Source organism: Ascidiella aspersa, chromosome 7, assembly GCF_963924565.1.
Source record: "Ascidiella aspersa chromosome 7, kaAscAspe10.2, whole genome shotgun sequence".
Lineage (NCBI taxonomy): Eukaryota > Metazoa > Chordata > Ascidiacea > Phlebobranchia > Ascidiidae > Ascidiella > Ascidiella aspersa.
This window is the reverse complement of record NC_139453.1, coordinates 7,431,119-7,443,307: the sequence shown is the minus strand read 5'-3', so window position 1 is coordinate 7,443,307 and position 12,189 is coordinate 7,431,119. Positions and strand designations below refer to the sequence as shown.

Below are 12,189 nucleotides of genomic sequence, written 5' to 3'. Positions count from 1 at the left end.
AAAAGGCAAATTAAAAAAATGTTTCGATGACAGCGCGAGGTAACAAAACTTCTTAACGTTGAGTTTTGGTCAATAACCTCAAAATCTATTTTTCTTGTATGAGAAAACTAATGACGTCATTGGTATCGAATCGGATCGCGATACTTTTTGTCCGAAATATCGGGCACCGTTATCGGAATAAAATGCTAACTATCGAATATCTCTATTTATACAATTAGGTGCTATTCGAGGTTAAAGTTTCTAGCAAACGATCGACTGAGACTAGTGATTTACCTGAAAATGCCAGCGAAAAGACAACAAGAGCCCACAAAGTAAACGAGGTCAAGACGGCCGAGGACTTTTCCATGATCGCAAATGCAGTAACCAAACCGACAAACTGGCTTGTCTTCTCTATACAGATGGTTGCGCCTTCCCGGTAAAGCAGCGAAATGCCCGGTAAGCATCCGACGGCAAATCTTATCCAGAAAACATCGAAAGACGAGAGTAGCCTTGGGGTATTATTGCTTTTTCGCCGTGCATTAAACGCCAGATAAATCAGACCCGGAGCGTGCTTTTAAAATGCTTCGCTCGGTCAAAATTAGGCGCCGACGTTTTCTGCCACTTGGTCCTGTGCGGGCTATGACGTCAGCAGACCGAGTGTGACGTATACGCAAGCGTTCAGTGACGTTGTGTTTTCTTTAGAAGGTGCTCTCTTAAGTAGTTTCATCTAAAACTATTGTGATTACATGCAATAGTGACATACAAACGACAATAATAATGTGAGTCGGGTGCATTGGTGATAATGCGGAAATAAATAACATTTTATTTATTTTTTGACATACTTATTGCCTTTGGGATGGCCGTTGTTTAATTTTGTTTCGACGTTTTGGTTGTTTCTTCTACATTTTCTATTGTGCCAATTTTGGCTCCTGCTTGATTGGATGTTAAACTGAAATTGTAGGCCTATTAGTATTTATTGTCAGAATGGCCGTGTGGCGCAAACGCCAACGCGAGACTCAATCTTGGACAGCGGTTAGCTCGTACGCTAGTTTGCTTGCTCATAAACCAACAACACTGTAACACACAACGCCCAAAACCAGACTGCCGGGGTTCTTTAGCTACACCAGTTGCGAAAAACTAAGCAATTGCCCTTTAGCATTAAAATAAAAGCGGAAAACAATTAGTGATCATAAGTGAAAAGTACAAAGGCAACAGAACAAATAAAGTGAGGTGGTTGAATTTTAACAAAACAAAGTTATATAAAGCACAGTAAGATATATAAAACTTTGCACAACATTTCCCTTGCGGTACATTTTCAAAGGGCGCACGTTTATAGAATCATTTATCAAGCCTACTATTTCGATGAGGCTATTGAGGATTAATTTTAACGGCACTCAAAGCACCGCACAACTTCGTTTTTAGTGTAAATACAATGCCGACAAAAAATTTTCTAAATTATGATACTAATTTTTGTATTTTTTCTTTGTTTTAGCATGTCATTTTCAACTAAAATTTAACAGTTATGACGCATTTTCGTTTTGCGTAATATGAATGTTGCTATTCTTGCACTTGCACTGTGCCCCATTTGTTCGATTTAAATAAATACTAATATAAGAATAAGGTTTCCTTCGTATGTTACCTTGCGAAACAGTTCAAGCAAGTCCTCTCGATTTTGGCATTTTGGACATTTTGCTTTGGCGCGATGTTTTCAGATGAACTGCAGCCCAGACGTTAATTGCAAGTTTATTTTAAAGGCACTAAAAAACACCACACTACTTGGTGTTTAGCGTGGATACAATTCCGACTGACTTTTGTCTAAATCACGAAAATAATTTTAAACGCAATTTAAACGTTTGCTAAACTGAAGTTTTATTTTTTTTTCGATTTTGCAGACAAGTTATGTCGAATTTTCGTATTTTATACTTGCTCTGTGCCGCCTTGTTCTCTTAAAATTAATGCTCTCGAAAATACGTGACTGGTGTATTGCTTTGGAACGGTTAAGCAAGTTCGCCCGACTCTGGCATTTTTGACATTTTACATTTGCGAGATGTTTTTCAGATCAACTGCAACTCAGACGTTAATTGAAAGTTAATCTAATGGCACTGAAAACCACACAACTTTCGTGGATAGAGTGTCAACTGACTTTTGTCTAATTTACGATAATTTGAGATGCTGCACGCAATGTAAATATTCGCTAAACCGAGGTTTTGATTTTTTACGTTTTTAACGACATGTAATTTGAAATTAAAAAATAATTAACAGTAATGTCGCAATTTATTTTTGCTTAGTGTGAATATTACCACTCTTGCACTTACTCTGTGCCGCCTTGTTTTATTAAAAATATTGCTCTTATGAAAATACTTGTCTGATGTATACCACATTGCTTTGAAACGGTTCAACCAAGTTTGCCCGATTCTGGCATTTTGGACATTTGTATTGGCGAGATGTTTTTCAGATGAACTGCAGCTCACAGACGCGCGGCAAATGTCAGAGCTGAATCATTTCCGTTTATTCGCGTTCGCAACCTTTTGCGAGACTGATGCGATTTGACCTTTTTTCAAAACAAACTTGCAGCTGAGTTCGTCGTAATCTTCACGGGCCCCAGGCAACTGTGCTAGCTCTATATAGCGTCGAGTCTATAACGCAACAAGCAATACTGGTACTTAACACCTAAAAGCTCAACATTTGCTTTTAATAGCAGTTGGTGCAGCCCTCTGACTCAACTCACGCATCTTGCAGAACTTTTCGGTTTAAATTAGGCGTCGAATGGCCTTTGGAAAATAGCTCGCAATAATTACAACTGATGCTCATCCTTATAAATAGGGTTGCCCGAAAACCACATCGAATTTACTATGTAGCCAATGTAGTAACCTCAGAAAACGCAAGAGTTATACACCGGACAGACTGCGAGAATGCCAAAAATTGCGTTCATTTGGTTGTAACTTTTACTTTAGAAAAAAACATGATGCATATGGAATAAAAAAATTATCAAACAAGCACATTGTTAGATCATGGGGGTCACTTACCGGTGTTGCAATGACTCAAGTCAATTAACTTAAAGCCACTTAAGTGACTGTTTTTTAAATTACTTGGCTTAAGTATTTTAGACAAAATGTCTTGACTTGGGTTTGTAGGACCAATGGCTTAATTACAAGTTTTTAAGTCACATTGGGTTGAAATTAAGTTTTCAGTATCAATTTTTCGATAAAAATTGGATTTTTTTTTATTTTTGCACGCAAAACAACTCGCTTGAAAGATAATGCGTTTTCGCACAACCTTGTCAAATTTAATTGTTCAACGTTTCAGTTTTATGTCAATGATTTGACTCGTAGTCGACTTGCAGTTCAGATATGAACTCATCGATATGAGCTTATTATCGATATATATATTCATTACTTTAATCAATATTGTTGTCAGAGATATCTGGAGTTGATCGCATCATTTTAAAGAATTAATAGCAACAAATTCTTGTATTGCTTATATGTACAAACACAAACTAGACTGCCCGAAAAAACGGGAAAATTTGCAAATTTCGAATCTGCTGCAATCCTGGCCCTATCACGAACACCTATTTGGAGGCTTTATTGCTGAGACCATACCGGGCAGCGTAGGTGGCCCTGAACCCGGCATACGACTTCGATCTGTCGCTCTTTAGCACTATTTTGAGGCCGTTGCCTTTGCTGAACAAAATTTGGACGGTCAGATGGTTGCCGGTCAACACTACCTTGCCATCATTCCTAAAGAGTGGTGCAAGTTCTGTTACCTGTACACAAAAATACTGCAGTTACAAACAAAAATGAGTTGGAGCCTTGGGGCAGCTGTAGTAATGGCTCAAGTGAACTGAAGTCACTGTTTTCAAATGACTTGACTTGACAAGACCTTTGGCCAAAACGACTTTTTTCATTTTGTCAAATACCTTGGGTAACAATTAGTGTTTTATTGAATATTTTTGAATACAATTAGGTTATTTGTCTTATTTTTTGCACGTAAAACAATTATCACGCGGTCTATTGCGTTTTTAATTTACGTTTCATTTTACGTCAATGCTTGACTTAATTGCTTTTATAATGACTAGACTGGAACTTGATTTGGGCGTTGGCCTTGCCTTTACTTATGTCATTTTCAAAAATACTAGACTGGAACTTCATTCATTTTCCGAATGAACACTATTGAGCTGCTTGGTGTACAATTGTGGACCAGTCGATGCATAAATTTACATAATTTGACCAACAGAAGTTGGACATTGTGAAAAAGGTTTGATGGAACATCTAGCTGGGTTTCGCAATACCGGTATGTTTTTACGGCAAATGACTAAACTAATTATTGTCTTATGACGTGATGATTGGGTGGAATCCAGTGAAGTTATGACCGAAAACAATAAGAAAATTCCAGATGAGTAGCACATAAAAAATACACATATGCTTGCCGGTGATGATTCTTAAACATATTTTTTCGCGCACTTACTGGACAACATTGCATTATGCAGGAGTTTTAGTTATATGTAAGGTCTAGGCCAATCTGATGAGTGAGTCCCAAAATAATCATCAGCTTCCATTATTAGCGCATTCAGGACCAAATAGAAAGTTTGCATACATGCTCTTTATTTAGGTACCCTATAAAAGAATATGTAATGCAGCCTGATAATGAATTTCAAAGCAAAAAGGTCTCCAATTGACAACTTCTATAAAAAGGCGCAATTAAGGTTCTTGCCTAATATCACTCTGAACGACATCGATTGCTTTCCACCTTTGGTAATTGAGGTGTGTATATGTTTCAGTCACATTGACTGACGATGATACAAGTTCGTGTGGAAACGTCTTTATCGAGATGATGTCTATTTATTCGACCTTTTTGGCTCTGAAATTCATTATCAAGCTCTTTATTTGTTTTGCAAAATATATATGTTTCGCGTATCCTTACGGTCAGCGTAAGAGATATAAGCTACGGCAGTGCTTTTCAACCAGTGGGATGGTACGCACTTGTGCGGATGAAATAAATTGTAATGCGGATAACCAACGTCGTGCGGATGAATGTGCGGATGAAAATTTTATTATTTTTCACTATGTGTAATACAATAATCTAATAAGCTGGTGCGCCCACTTATTCGTTATTACAGGTACAGTAATCTAGTCTCTACGTGCTTTATTGCAGTTCAAGCTATGGTTCACGGTTTTGATACACAAATCCTTTTACTGTTATTTCTCAAATATATAGGGAAAACTAAAGGTTGCAAACTTATTATTCTTGTTTCGCGCGGATAAAAATTTTCCGGAATAAATAAGTGCGAACGGTTCTTTTAAAGGTTGAAAAGCACTGGACTACGGTATATGTTTTATTTATCCTTACAGTCAGCGTGTCGAGTTTCTTCTCCAAGTGAACGGCCAGGAATACGACTTTGACCTGCGTTCCTTTGGGTGAGGTGATCCTCCAAATGCAGTGGCTCGATACGCCATAGGCGTTTGGAAAGTTTGGCGAGGAAAAGTACTGCGGGGTGTCCGTCGCCTTCAGCCTCCCGCCGCACTTCGAAGTATCTGCGAATTCTGAATGGAAAGAAGTTTTTTTTCGGCCGGGTAGGGATGTGCTACATTATCGGATTGAAACTCGCACCCGGTAATACCGCTACTCGTTCATTATTCGGATTTTATCGGGACCGGATACCAAATCAAAATCGGATCAAAACTCCAATGTTGTAAACAAGACATTTTGAAATGACATAAGTCCCAGTCAAGTCATTTATCAAAGAACTTAAGTCCAAGTCAAATCTTTAAACAAATAACAAGTCAAGTCCCGGTCAAGTCATAATTAGAGAAAGCCAATTACAAGTCCAAGTCATAAAAATTAAACGTTAAACCCTTGAAGCTGGTAAACTTGTCTAATCCCCGATGACGCAACAACATAAACGCAACATTTTGCGGGCAAACTGCTTTATGTGCCAAACTTAAGATAAATTACCCAATACTAAAAAAATTGTGCGTGCTTAATGAAAACACTGTATTAAAACTGTCATTGTGCACTTTTTTCACCCCCTGGTAATACGTAAATAACCCTGATCCCAGGTGATTTGCCACCATACAAACATGAACTCGAACAGGCATTTACGGAATAATTGCAGCACTTACGTCCAGGTTTGTATATCTCGAAGTAGACTCGGAAGCCTATCTTGTTTACATATTCGTTACTCTTGAATTCCACTCGCATCTCGTTGGACGTGGAAACGACGTTGGGAAGACTCACGACTGGAGTGCCACTTAACACAGCCATCTTTTTGGAGTTGTCGCTCGGCCCGTCGCGTACCTGAAACACACAACAATACTTTCGGGTTTTAATGAGGTTTTTTAAATGTTAGCTGAAGTTTTAAGTTAATGTCGGCTGCATTCAGTGTTGTCATTGACTTAAGTTCCAGGAATTTAGTTTGGGGGACCTTGAATTGTTTTTCAGGCGCGTCACGAAGTTACGTCATACTGTGTAGTCAGAAAGTTAGGTAAAGAGTGACGTCAAAAAGTTATTAATATGACGTCATAAAAAAGTAACTTTAAAAACACAACACAGTCCGTAATCTTTTTTGAAGTTTTGGGTTGGAGAGGTGTCAATGTTGACTGAAAATTACAAAATTGACTTGACTTGGAATTGACACTGGTTATTTTTCGCAAATACCATGATTTGGGTTTAAGTGTTTTGCAAATGACTTGACTGCACTTATATGTTATTTTTCGCAAATGGCTTTGCTTGAATTTAAGTTATTATATGCCTCACAATGCTACTCGATTTCCAAATAGAAAATACGAACCTTGATCCAATCGCAGCACGTTTCCGTATTAACCAAACCAAACCAGAGTTGGATCCTGAAGCCCATAGGTGCCCTGAGCACCCAGTAACATTTCAGGTTGCTTGGGTAACTGTTGGGGTAGTTAGGGGTCGCGAAGGTCCCGTGTCCGGTCTCCGGTACCGACAGTGTGAGTTTGCAATCTAAACAAAAAATACAAAATGTGTATTTTTTTTTGTTTTCCGTGAAATGTATGGGGCAGTGTGCTTAAAATAAAACGGTTTACAGCTTTCCTTTTTTGTGGTGATTGTTTCCTTTATATTTCTGGGTGCAGAAATCGGTTGAAAAATAAAACTTTCAAAACTTTTTATTCTGAGACGTTTTCTAACTATTTAAAACGAATCAAGTTTATTCACGTCTTAGTTTGAGAACATTATTAGCTGCGCATAGCATTTATTAAAGTAATGTCAACTCAGTAGTTTAAAATGTTGTGTTTTTTTTGTATAGGTCTAGTTCTTAAAGTTTTTTTTAACTCGGATCCCCCTCAAAATGGCTCCACGTAGGCCATGGGTCGGCATGGAATTGTTAGAGATTACATGATAGATTGACGTACGGTAATAAAGTAATCTTTATGAACGGCCGTATTTGTCTAATGCTAAATAGATGAATCAGGTGGCACTATGAAAAGACAAATCGTTTTAAATTCTCGACAAGCTTTCGCACAACCATGGTTCATCAGGTCAAATTATCAATGAAAACAATATCATTTTCAATACAATTTGTATCAAATCAATTAATTTTATAAAACAATTATTTTATAAAAATAATTTTATAAAACATGTTTAAGGCCAAAAAATGTAAAACTAAAAATGTAAAATATCTAAAAAAAAGGCGCAAAAGCGTATTTTTTTTAATTAAACTGCTTAAAAATATTTATTCCATACTCTAAATTGTACACCAAGATTTCAATAAAGCCTTCACGAAGACATGGACCCCCTCAAAGTGATAGTTGACGTACCCCCAAGCGGCCAACGGACCCCACTTCAAAAACTTAAAAAAAATGGTATTGGTATTTACATTACTGTAAAAGTAGATTCGTAGAAATTTATGTAGGCATACTCGCGACCTCTAACACTGAAAGCGCGATCCCCAGTTTAGGAAACTCTTCAAGAAACTAGCATAGTCACAAGCTTTTGATATAATAAAAGATAAAGTACACACCTGGGATAACGGGCGGCAGAGTTGGTTGGACTGGTATTGTCGGAACAACCACTGTAGAAGAATTTACACATAGTGAGCAGACAAATCAAGTAAAACAAACGTAGGCTACCGTCAATATTTTACACAGATCTGTACGGCACCATGTTACGAATTGTTACAAATTTATTACCACAAGCTTGTTCAACTAAATTTAGGTGAAATGTATAATTTTGGATATCCAAATTAAATCTGGCGTTGTAGTCGTAAAATAATGGAAGAGTTGTAAGCACTTATGAGATTAATTACTATCGACCTAAACTAATGTTAGATAAGGTAGTGTTTGGATTGTGTCAAGACATTTGGCCAACACATTCGCTTTATTATTTTTGTTTTAAACTTGCCGATAAAACATTTATTTTACAATATGTTCAACTTAAGTTTGTTTTGTGTTACAAAATCCATTGGGAAACAATTGAACTTCGCTGGTCTTCCCATGTTTATAGAAAACAGTGAACAAGACATTAGATTTTTCTTGATTCAGACTTACACAAAAACTTGAATTGGGCAGTGTTATAAACAAGTCATTCTGAAAAATAGTGACTTCTTTTAAGGTCACTTAAGTCAAGTCATTGACTTAGTCATTACAGCACTGCGAAGTGGCATTCAAAGATTAGTATAAAACACTTGTAGGCAAAAGTTTAAATAACCACGACGAAGGGGTTTGAGTCAAATATTTCACGACTGTCCACATAACACTATAGTGGTCGTACCGGATCTAGCCAAACCACGGAATCCTTTAAAATTGACGGTGGCGTCAGAGCGGAAACGAACCAACAGCTTTCCGCCGGTCGAAAGCACGAAATTTTCTTTCTTCGAGGTGCCAAAGACATAGGCAATAATCTTGGACGACCTTTCAGTGCCATCCCTTACCTGTCATGAGTGGACCAAACATGGTGGTCAAAAATATGAAAAAGAAACAAAAAATTATGAACAGCAGTTTTTTGCTTTTCGGTCACTTTGTTATAATTAAATAATAGTTTGCTATTGATAGCTTGCCATGTATGGATTAGCCTTTAAAGGCATTTAATGATGCGGCTTAGGCTCACATGGATTTAGCGGAATACCAAATTAAATTAGCTGATCTCATTGTGCTACAATTTAAATAATTTGAAAGTCAATCGAAAAAATAGTTTAAGAAAGCATCCTTAGAACTTCGATTAAATTTTTAGAGAAGTTTAAGGATAGATTACATTTATAGAAGAGTGTTAGACAAACCATGAGGTTTGCAACAGCGTGAATATTTTAAAAAACTTTTTTTGCGCGAATTAGCCAAGCTGACGCCAAGTTGAGTTCACTTTAGGAAAGATAAACTTTACAAGCTCATAAAACAGCACGAAATTGTACAGTAGCGTTAAGAAACACTGCCTAACTAACAACCAACTTTATGAAGCAAACCATTCTCACCACCAAAGTGTCGCAGCAGGGCTCTATTTGAAAGTCGATAATGGTGAGGTTGACTTGGTGGCCAGGCGGTGCTACAATGGTCCACAAGCAGTAGGTATTGGACGGGTAGTGCAAGGCTGTAGAGTAGCCTGGTGACGCAATCCTGCTGGGCTCAGTTTGGTTTAGGTAGATCTGACCACCGCAATCAGTGTTTCCCATGTGAGCTGATAAAAGGTAAACGAATTTCTTTGAACAGAAAAATATCGAAAATGCCTCGTATGTATATATAAGGATTTCTGATACTTCGCGATTTACAAGGTTAAGAAAAATTGATATTTATACAACTGAAACGATGCTGTGTTTGGCGAAACATGTTTGTACTGAATGATAATAGAAATCACCCTGGAAATAGTCTACAAGCTAGTAATTGAAGTCAGACACTTTTTATAGGTGTTAAAGATCCATATGTGTTTCGCCAATAAAGGCATCGTCGGTATATCTTAATTTTTAACAAAATGTCTATAAAAATCTGCAAAAAAGTGTCTCACCTTAATCACTAGCTTTGCTAGATCATTCTGCTATTTGGTAAAACGTTGAATAAACACTTTAAATCTCATGGCATCCATACCCCCATGGCATCCATACAGCATCGATACTTATCTTTGATATGGGGCATCGTCCCCCTACGTCCTTACCGATTCTGTATTGGACATGAAATCCTCTCTTTTCGATAGAGTCGTCTGACGTGAACTCAATGTAAAGAGCTCCAAATGTTGAAACTAGATTCCAAGTTACGTTGTTGTCGCCAGTAGTATAAAGCATTTGTTTGTCGTTGGCGCTGTCACCATCCCGAATCTAAGAGCGTCATAATGTGAGGTTTATCAGTCGAGTGACTCACAACCTTTTACGGTTTACGGTACCCCTCAAAAATAATAATAAACAGATTTTCAGCACCACGAATGGAATTTTCTTGGAGTATTTTACTGAAAAAAAGCTGTTGAATTAGCCTTACCTTTAAAAACTCGCATCCAGTCTCGGACCTGATTTTCGAGAACTGAACCTCGACCTGCTTTCCAGGTTCACGGGACCGGATGATCCACACGCAGTCCAAGTGGCTGGGGTAATTTTGGGGAAAGTTGGGGGTCTTGAACGTTTTTATGGCCCTTGTGGCTTCAAGGTTACCGCCGCACTGTCGCTTGTTCGTCAAGAGTTTTTGCTCTGAAATTAGAGGTTTCAAAGTTGCGGTGGAAATCGTTTGCAACCGAAGTATCGGAGAAAATCGTTTTCATCATTAAATTAACGATTTCACCTTTATCTCTAAACTAAAAAGGTTTTTATGGCTGCTGTTTGTACAAATACAAATACAGAAGCTAAAATATATTACAGAAGCGAAATATATATTTCTGTAAAATTTTAAGAAATTACCTTTTCCTTTTAATACCTGTTTTCTCGTAAAGAGTCTAAATATCATTTACTAGAAAGGTTAACAAAAAGGCTTAGCATATAAAACGCGCAACGACTATTTTTTTGTAAACTTATATGGATTTGGGATCTTTTCATTCGAATAATAAAGGTATCATCACTGCGAAAATACTAACTTGTTTATAGTTAAGGTACCGTAAGATAAAAGTTTAAATACCAGTTTATAATGGACAAATTTATCATTAAAATTTTTGTTTGATGGGCATAAAAATTTTCCGAGATGACTTCATACAGGTATTGGCATAGTTTGTTAAAGTTTTAGGTTTGAGAGGTGTAACTTTTAACAAAAAATCTATATACAAAGTGTATCTACCGACTCGCGAAAAGCGAAAAAGGGCCTCGACATTGTTTAAGTGGCCCAAACTTTTACTTTAGATGGTGCATTGAGACACACGACCCCTTTGGGCCCAACAAATTTATCAATATGGGTAAGACATTCTAGAACCGTATCAAAATCAGTACAGACGCGAAAAATGTTTGCATTTACGTAACAAAAATAGCCCAATTTAATGATAAAAATATATAGTTTGGGGAGCATGGCCACATGCACCCCACCCCCTCAGCCCCACTTGTATCCGCCTCTGATTAACACTTTCACTATTACCTGTAAGGGTGAAGATCATTGCTGAAAGAAGAACGATTCCGGAAAGCAAAATCTTCATAATTATCTTTGTATCTTGTTTTATGAGTCCTGGGTTCAACAGAACGTGATCCGAGCCTTTCAGAAAATTGTACGTTTTACATCAGTATAAAAAGCTTAAGATCGTGATATCCTGCATTTTTCTCCCTAAAAATGCTATGCTGCTTGCAGCTGCTCTTTTTTCCAAATGAGCAGCCGGTCACGTTGCGGGTTCTAGTGACCGCAGAATAGCCTGTCATTGGTTAGCTGCATATTGCACAAAACGGCAGCCTCACACCAGTGATGAAAGTAAGCCGGAACGGACTGGTACGGCATTTCGGTAAAAAACTCTTCTAGGTACTTCATGTCGGTAAAAAGGTCCATTTTAACACAGGCTATGTCGCTTTCCACAGTCCAGCTCACCATCTTCGCAAATGTAATTAAACTAAATTTTAATTGCAAATTGAGGCACTATATCAGTCCATAACGTCAGGTTTCCCAATGTTGCTTGATTAGATGTCCTGCTATGACGTAACATTGTGACGTCATCTCTGAAAACTCTCATGTGTTCTGGTAAGCAAATTATTCTGCTTTCACTACTGCCTTACACTTGCTCTTGCCGAAATCAACGCGCAAATAAATAGTTTCCTTTGTCTTATTTATTCTCAATATTTTAGGAAATCGTTTCACACGAAGTTACCTT

General features: G+C 37.5%; 1 protein-coding gene across 1 annotated transcript; it reads right to left on the bottom strand.

Annotated features, from left to right (window-relative positions):
* Positions 1-2,866: 2,866 nt before the first annotated feature.
* Positions 2,867-11,572, bottom strand: LOC146137497 (dorsal-ventral patterning tolloid-like protein 1). Its single transcript, XM_083393783.1, has 10 exons — positions 11,472-11,572; positions 10,398-10,603; positions 10,081-10,240; positions 9,407-9,609; positions 8,713-8,872; positions 7,964-8,014; positions 6,767-6,945; positions 6,099-6,273; positions 5,326-5,519; positions 2,867-3,742 (listed from the first exon to the last, which is right to left on the bottom strand). Exons 1-10 carry the CDS (start codon positions 11,527-11,529, stop codon positions 3,548-3,550), a joined length of 1,581 nt encoding a protein of 526 aa, XP_083249909.1. The 5' UTR covers positions 11,530-11,572; the 3' UTR covers positions 2,867-3,547.
* Between the last annotated feature and the right edge of the window lie 617 nt (positions 11,573-12,189).

Coding starts and splice junctions, on each gene's coding strand:
- LOC146137497 (XM_083393783.1), bottom strand. CDS start 11,529: ATGAAGATTTTGCTTTCCGGAATCGTTCTTCTTTCAGCAATGATCTTC. Junction 8,873..9,406: donor CCTGCTGCGACACTTTGGTG/GTGAGAATGGTT, acceptor CACTCATGACAG/GTAAGGGATGGCACTGAAAG. Junction 6,946..7,963: donor TCTGCCGCCCGTTATCCCAG/GTGTGTACTTTA, acceptor TTTTTTGTTTAG/ATTGCAAACTCACACTGTCG.